Source organism: Bubalus kerabau, chromosome 23 (assembly GCF_029407905.1).
Source record: "Bubalus kerabau isolate K-KA32 ecotype Philippines breed swamp buffalo chromosome 23, PCC_UOA_SB_1v2, whole genome shotgun sequence".
In the NCBI taxonomy this organism is placed as follows: Eukaryota; Metazoa; Chordata; class Mammalia; order Artiodactyla; family Bovidae; genus Bubalus; species Bubalus kerabau.
The window spans coordinates 1,228,048-1,235,900 of NC_073646.1; the positions used below are offsets into that span (position 1 = coordinate 1,228,048).

Consider the following 7,853-nt stretch of genomic DNA (forward strand, 5'->3'; position numbering starts at 1 on the left):
GTATATGAAGAAAGCTTTCCCTTTTTATTACTGACTGATAAATAACCTAGACTTAGTCTACCTATCCCCCTTTAACCCCCACCCTTAAAAAAAAAGAGTTGGCACCTGGGAGTCACTTTTAACAAGACAATACCAAGGGGAAAAAGCAAAAAAGGAACTAGGTTAGTCAATACACACTGTGAGTTCCAACACATACTGTACCCATCTGCATTCTTCAAGACCTCAGCTGCAGAATTTTATGCCCGCTGTTGAAAAGTTTTAAAGGAAAAGTTTTCTTGCCCAACCTGCAGTAAGGAAGTCAGGGGAATGATACATAAAAGTAAAGGCAAAGTGGAATGTGACAGATTTTAAAGCTAATCTGTGTATATGACACAGAGCTGTGTAAAACTAAAGGAGGAATATATTTCAGGATTTGCAAGCATCCAGGATTAATGTAGTGTCTTTTTATTGAAAATGTTTTCTTTCTAAACTACACTTTTAAAGTTACTTGTGAAAAAAAGCAAACACTTTTTTGTTATAACAGCTTAAAAATTGGTTGTGACTCACGGCTCGATGAACATGAGGCTTTTCTGCAACTCCCTTGCAGATTGATGTAGGCAGGCAAAGATACACTGAACCTTTATAAATAAAATAGAGGGGCCACAATTGTTCAGTTTGTATGAAATAAAAATATGGGAAGCAATTCAAAAGCAACTCAATATACAAAGAAAGCTAAAAAGCACTTATTCACCTATGAAATAAAGTGCAATGAATCTGCACAGCCCTGCGAATGTGCCAGTGTGAACTTACAACTTCATTACTTCGGTAGAAAAGAAAACACAAACCACAGCAGGTACATAGTTTGCAAAGATGCAACCGCTTTCTCCTAAGACAACCATCATGATATTGCGTTCCTCCCTACAGCACAACCTACCTAACGACTGCCAAGCGCAGGCTAAACAGATGCTCTCCAGTGTGGCTGGGGAAAAGGGGGGTGGGGGTGGGGGGGCGGCTGGAAAAGCACGCGGCAGGAACCCACGTTAGAAAAGCTCAATTTACGGCTCCCCTCACAATGGTACAGAACAACAACGGCAGGGTTTCCAGGCCCATCCGGCTCCCTCGGGTGGAAGAGCTCCGCCAGCCCGCTGCCAGCGACCTGAGCCCACGCTGGCTGCAGCCCTTCGCCGACTCCTGGTTCGAGGAGAGGCGAGGGCCGCCGGAGGGCGGAGAAATCGCAGCAAGGTCAACCGGGAGGGGGCTGGCGCCCCACCGACAGCATAGGCTCCAAGGGAGGAGCCCGCCGGGAACCCACGCCAGCAGGGAAGGCTCAGACAAAGGCCCGGCGCCCGCGGTCGACGCGCGGGGGAAGGGAGGGCGCCCGCGCAGGCGCAGACGGTCGCAGCCCCCGCCTCAGGCCGCCCGGCGGCCTCGCTTCGCTCCCGCCCCAGCCCTCGCCTGGCCGGCCGCCCCGACTCACCGTCCCGGGCCGTGCCCATGAGCTGGTCCAGCAGGGCCCGCATCTGCGCCTGGGCGGACATGGTGGCCGGCGGGAGCGGCAGGGGTGGCCGCGACGGCTTCTCCCAAGTGGCGGCAGCGGCAGCGGCGGCGGCGACGAAAGCTGGTCCTCTCGGTCTCGAGCCAGCTCGGCTCCTTCTCGACGCGGGGAACGCCGGGAGGAAGTGCGTCGGCGCCGGCACGTGGCCTGCTGGGAAATGTGGTCTGAAGGCGGGTCTGACGTTCCGTTGCGCAAATTACGCAAGCAAACTGCTCAGGGGGCGGGGCTAATTCCCTCCCTGATTTTACTCTGGAGCCTAGAATTTCCAAGGTCCACCTAGGCGAAACTGCAATAAAGGGAAATAAATTTAGACAGTCCCAAACAGGAAAATAAATCCCGTGTTTTCTTGCTAGTCGTGAACCTGTAAATATCATTTAGCCACTTTCAGACTATTTTTTTTACACCTGTGAAAATGGTGCCTGACAAATAACTTTAGTGAAAGTTAAATTGAGCGTGGAATTAGTTAGGTTCTGTGACTACTACTTGCTGGTAGTCCCTCTCTGAGTTCAGTGGCCTGGCCACTTCCAAGACTGACAGTGAACCTCTGACACATGCATACGGCAGACAGTAGGGAACCGTAACTCCTACCACTAGAACCGTCCGTGTCTCCAGATGTGTATTGAAATGTCTTGTCCACGCTTGTCCTGACTGCAGTGTCCCCACGCCCGAAGGCCTGCAGGAGGCCTGATTGACACGGGATCCTGAACAGCGTTGCCTTATATCAAGAAATCCATTTTACGGTAAAGAAGGTCAAGTATTTATTTCTGTATAGCAAGTCACTTCAAAACATAATAGTGCAAAGCAAAAGTGATTCAATATTTCTCATTTTTCTGCGGTGCTTAGGCAGGGATTAGCCGGCCCTGGGCTCCTTGCTCTGGGTGGTTTGGCTGGGTTCACAAAATTGTTTGTGTGAAACTGAGCGATCCAAGAAGGCTGCGCTGACATGCCCAGCCCCTCTGTGGTGCTCCATGCTGCTTCTATCTCTGTATGTGAGATCATAACATTCTGAAGTCTAGCCCAGTTGCTATGGCAGCTGGTTGCCCCCAAGGGAAGGAGTGGAAGCTGTCAGTCCTCTTAAGGCTCAGACCCCAAGAACTCTCCTTCTACCATTATCTGTTGGTCAAAGCAAGTCAAAAGGCCAATGCAGATTCAAGAGGAGGGGAAAACATGCTTTTTTTTTTTTTTTTTTTTTTTAGCTGCACTGGGTCTTGGTTGCTGTACGCTGGCTTTCTCTAGTTTCGGAGAGCAGAGACCACTCTCTAATTGTGATATGTGGGCTTCTCATTGTGGTGGCTTCTTTTGCTGCAGAGCACTGGCTCTAGGGTGCTTGGGCTTCAGAGGTTGCGGCTCTGGAGCACGAGCTCAGTAGTAGCAGTGCACAGGTTTAATTGTCCTGTAGATGTGGAATCTTCCCAGATCAGGTATTGAACCCTTGTCCACTTCATTGGCAGATGATTCTTAACCACTGGACCGCTAGGGAAGTCCCAGATGCTACCTTCTGATGTGAGGACCAGCTTGTGTGTATAAAGATGGGATTTTTCAGTAGTCATATTTGAAGCCTCTGACTGCAGTCCCCAATACCCAAGTCATCCAAGGCTTTGGAATCAATGGTGGGAAGCCGTACCGACATCTCACCACTGCTCTCAGTAGCCGCATCACGGAATTTGCACTTCTTGCCCTACCAAGAGGCTTCCCTTGTTGTCACTGAGGCCTGACATGACCATGCATGCACAAATCAGAAGCACAGAGGAGTTATATTCTATGTGATGAAACTTAAACTTGGACCAACTGGAGGTATAATTTGGCAGACAAATTTGTGACTCTTCCCATAACACTTCCAGCACCCACTGGCTACCTAGAGCCCAGGAACAGTCCTCTGGGAAAGCAAGGTACCCAGCATAACACCACGAAAGGGCAATGGCCTGACACTGAGTCTGGGCAGTGACGCCTACTTATTTGTGCTCTGCTCCTTCCATGCCTCACTGCTTTCCTTCCATTCCTAATTCCCTGCGAATGAGGCCCTTAATAAAATAGTACCAAAGCTTTGCTGTCAAGCTCTGCTTTCTGGGGAACTAAAGCTAAAACAGCACTAAATCTAGATTTGCACTAAAGGAATGTATAAAGGATGCCATTCAGAAAGAAAATTATCTCAAAAGACAGTCTGAGATGTATAAAGGAAATGTGAGCAAAAAGGAAAAAAAAATGGTGAACATGTAAAAATGAAAACAAAATCATATATATAATATATACTGACCTCACACACTTCTTTGGAGCAGTTCTGAAGTTCAGAGCTTATTGTCTTCAGGGTTACTGTTTTCAGTAAATCCCAAGTAAGACTGAACTCACTGCTCTCGTATTGTGTGTATCTGTGTTGCTGTTTTTTTTTTTTTCTTCAACATTGCCCAGAACTTCACCTCAGTATCTGCAGTTTCTTTCTGTCCCTTCCTGCTCTAATTAGTGGAATTTTATGCAGCATTAAGATATTAATAAATCAGTTTAAAATTCTTCCTCAAAGAATGCATCAGGCCTACCTAGTTTATACTGGTGAAAAAACTGGTTTTCAACTCAACTTTTTATTTCACACTTTCAAGTCCTTTTAATTAGGTGCTCTAAGAAGAGGTCACCCTGCTTATTTAACTTCTATGCAGAGTACATCATGAGAAACGCTGGACTGGAAGAAACACAAGCTGGAATCAAGATTGCCGGGAGAAATATCAATAACCTCAGATATGCAGATGACACCACCCTTATGGCAGAAAGTGAAGAGGAACTAAAAGCCTCTTGATGAAAGAGGAGAGTGAAAAAGTTGGCTTAAAGCTCAACATTCAGAAAACGAAGATCATGGCATCTGGTCCCATCACTTCATGGGAAATAGATGGGGAAACAGTGGAAACAGTGTCAGACTTTTATCTTTTTGGGCTCCGAAATCACTGCAGATGGTGACTGCAGCCATGAAATTAAAAGACGTTTACTCCTTGGAAGAAAAGTTATGACCAATGTAAATAGCATATTCAAAAGCAGAGACATTACTTTGACAACAAAGTTCCATTTAGTCAAGGCCATGGTTTTTCCAGTGGTCATATATGGATTCGAGAGTTGGACTGTGAAGAAAGCTGAGTGCCGAAGAATTGATGCTTTTCAACTGTGGTGTTGGAGAAGACTCCTGAGAGTCCCTTGGACTGCAAGGAGATCCAACCAGTCCATTCTGAAGGAGATCATCCCTGGGTGTTCTTTGGAAGGAATGATGCTAAAGCTGAAACTCCAGTACTTTGGCCACCTCATGCGAAGAGTTGACTCACTGGAAAAGACTCTGATGCTGGGAGGGATTGGGGGCAGGAGGAAAAGGGGACGACAGAGGATGAGATGGCTGGATGCCATCACCGACTCGAGGGACATGAGTTTGAGTGAACGCCGGGAGATGGTGATGGACAGGGAGGCCTGGCGTGCTGCGATTCATGGGGTTGCAAAGAGTCGGACACGACTGAGCGACAGAACTGAACTGAACTGAAGAAGAGGTCAGAACAGTAGGCAGGATAGAGAAGCTGGTGCTTCTTAAGCCCCTTCCAGCAACCAGTCTTCATCCTCTGGCAGCTGGATCTTGCTGGGGTCATGGAAGCACTTGGATTCCATAATGGGGAGGCCATTGGCCTCTGGGTATTTCACAAGCCTCTCAGCTTCCCGGCAGGCCCACTGCTGCATCCTGTAGTCAGGCAGATAAGCCACATTCAACCCAAGTTTTTAAAGGAACAGATCATTCCAATCCACAAACCTCTCCAAGAAATATAAAAAGGTCACTGCCCAGTTCTTTCTATGAGGCCAATAGAGTCTTGATAACAAAACTAGACAAGGACAGGAAAATGAAATGTGGTATAATCCAACCTCACTCATTAACATAGAGGCAAACATTCTACACAGTATCAGCAAGTGAAATCTAGCAGCATGTATAAGGGTAATAGACCATGAACAAATTGGTTTAATCTAGGAATACAAGGATCAGTCATCTTTAGAAAGTTAATGGCATTTATTGCTTTAAAAGATTAAAGAAGAAAAACCACATAATCACCTTAAGAGATGCAGAAAAAAAAAGCCAGTTAATAAAATTCACTACACATTGATGATGTTGACAAAGAATAAATCAATTGACCTGAGAAAGAAATGAAAAACTTTATTCAAGTCAATTTGAGGATTATAGCCCAGGAAGTGCATCTCATAAAACTCTGAGAACTGTTAGAAGTCAAGGAAGAGTTATATAAATTTTTTGAGACAGAGGGATCTTCATCAATGACATATTATTGACAATTTACATGGTAACCAGATCTAAGTGTCATCATGGCAGGTCATGTGGCCCTATACAAGATCAAGAAAGAATGTTATCTTTTAAGGAGTTATCTTGTTGGTGCTGGGAGAATGGTGCTCTTTATGGTTGAACTGGTATTCCATGAAGGGGAAGGTTGGTCCATGTATAACACAGATACACAATGCACAGTATGTGGGAAGAGGGGGCCAAAGGGCAGACAAGAATTTTTCATGTTTAAATTTTTCTTGTCTTGTCATAAATATTAATTTTATTTCACAATGGTATTAGGAAATCAGGAATAGAAGAAAACATTTCTAACCTGTTTTAAAAAAGAAAAATTAAAAAAAAAAAGAAAAATTAGTCGCTCAATCGTGTCCAACTCTTTGTGACCCCATGGACTCTAGCCTGCCACGCTCCTCTGTCCATGGGATTCTCCAGGCAAGAATACTGGAGTGGGTAGCCATTGCCTTCCCCAGGGGAGAAGCCCAAACCTGTTAAAGAATATCTAAAAAAAAAAATTGTTTGATTTTTCTCAGAATATAATCATAGCATCTGAACAAAGACCATTTTCTTTCTTCTCCTTTTGAAAGGTTGTTGTTGAATCACGAGAATACACCGGGATTCTTGGCCCCCGGAGGAGAAGACTTCAATCCGGGGCCAGAGACGAGGCTTGATCGCTCAGAGCTTTTGTGTAATAAAGTTTTATTAAAGTATAAAGGAGCTAGAGAAAGCTTCTGACATAGGCATCAGAAGGGGGCAGAAAGAGTACCCGCTTGCTAGTGTTAACAGTGAGGTTATATAATCCAAAGAATGTCTGGAGGTTGTAAAGACCTCATCAGACCTACTCCCATAATTTACATTTTAAGATAACAGAAGGTTGAATCCAAAGACTGTCCTCAGGCAGGATACATTATTGTTATATAATCCTAAGGAATGTGGAGAAAGAAAAAAAGTTTGTCCTTTCTTCCTCCTTGCGAATTCCAGACCCCTCTCTCCTTGGGGACCCCTAGACTCCCTATCAACCTGCCTAGGAACTGACTCTCTCACTTTTATCCTTAACTCTTTAGTCTCTTTATTGTAACTGCTGTCATGTGGCCCCAGCACACGGGAATACATACTGATCCCAGAAAGAAGCTATGAGCAAATAAGACTTCTCTCCATTTCCCAGTGCTCCAAAAAAAGCCCTAGTCCCCTGAGACTCTTCACATACTTAAAAGAATTGCGTCAGGGCTAAGTCACTTCAGTAGTGTCCAACTCTTTGCAACCCTATAAACTGTAGCCCGCCAGGCTCCTCTGTCCATGGGATTCTCCAGGCAAGAATACTAGAGTGGGTTGCCATTCCCTTCTCCAGAGGATCCTCCACACCCAGGGATGGAACCTGGGTTTCCTGCATTGCAGTCAGATTCTTTTACCATCTGAGCCACCAGAGAAGCCTGGTGGAGAATTAGGTCTGTAGTTATTTGTCTAGTTAATTGCTGTGATTCAAAAATATAATAACTTGCCTTATCTCTCTGAGAGGGTCAAGTAGTTACAGCCTGGCTTGGGTGCCCGGGTACTGAGGAGAAAGGCTGGTTATCTTGATCCAAGTGTTTACATTTCAAGGATAGTGAGGTCCAGGAGTCTTAAAAGTCTAGACCTAGGAGCCTGGGGCTGCCTGGGTCCAGAGAGATTCATCTACATACTAAAGGACTCAAATCTGCAGGGGATCCAGATCCCCTCTCTGAACAGATAGAAGTGATTTTTCTGAACCTCTCAACTGTGTAGCATGTGGCCACTCAAAAAAGACAAATTTCCATCAGTTCTCAGTGGGCTGGGTGGACATGGGGGAGGCCTGTGGAGGGTGTTTCATATTTACTGTTATTGTGGGGTAATTGGAGAAGGCAATGGCAACCCACTCCAGTACTCTTGCCTGGAAAATCCCATGAACAGAGGAGCCTGGTAGGCTGCAGTCCATGGGGTCGCTAGGAGTCGGACACGACTGAGCGACTTCACTTTCACTTTTCACTTTCATGCATTGGAGAA

The 7,853-nt window shown here is 45.6% G+C and overlaps 1 protein-coding gene across 2 annotated transcripts in view; it reads right to left on the reverse strand.

Moving 5' to 3' along the window:
- Positions 1-1,683, reverse strand: part of LUC7L (LUC7 like) — a 32,557-nt gene extending 30,874 nt beyond the window's left edge. Inside the window, exons 1-2 of one of the 2 annotated variants that reach the window (XM_055562438.1) lie at positions 1,457-1,683; positions 547-617 (exon numbers count right to left, since the gene is read on the reverse strand). Coding sequence is in view for 1 of the 2 variants with exons in the window: in XM_055562439.1 (XP_055418414.1) it covers positions 1,457-1,517 (61 nt within the window). In the remaining variant the exon portion in view is untranslated. The remainder of the gene's footprint in view (positions 1-546; positions 618-1,456) is intronic. The other variant, XM_055562439.1, reaches the window with a different exon arrangement.
- Between the last annotated feature and the right edge of the window lie 6,170 nt (positions 1,684-7,853).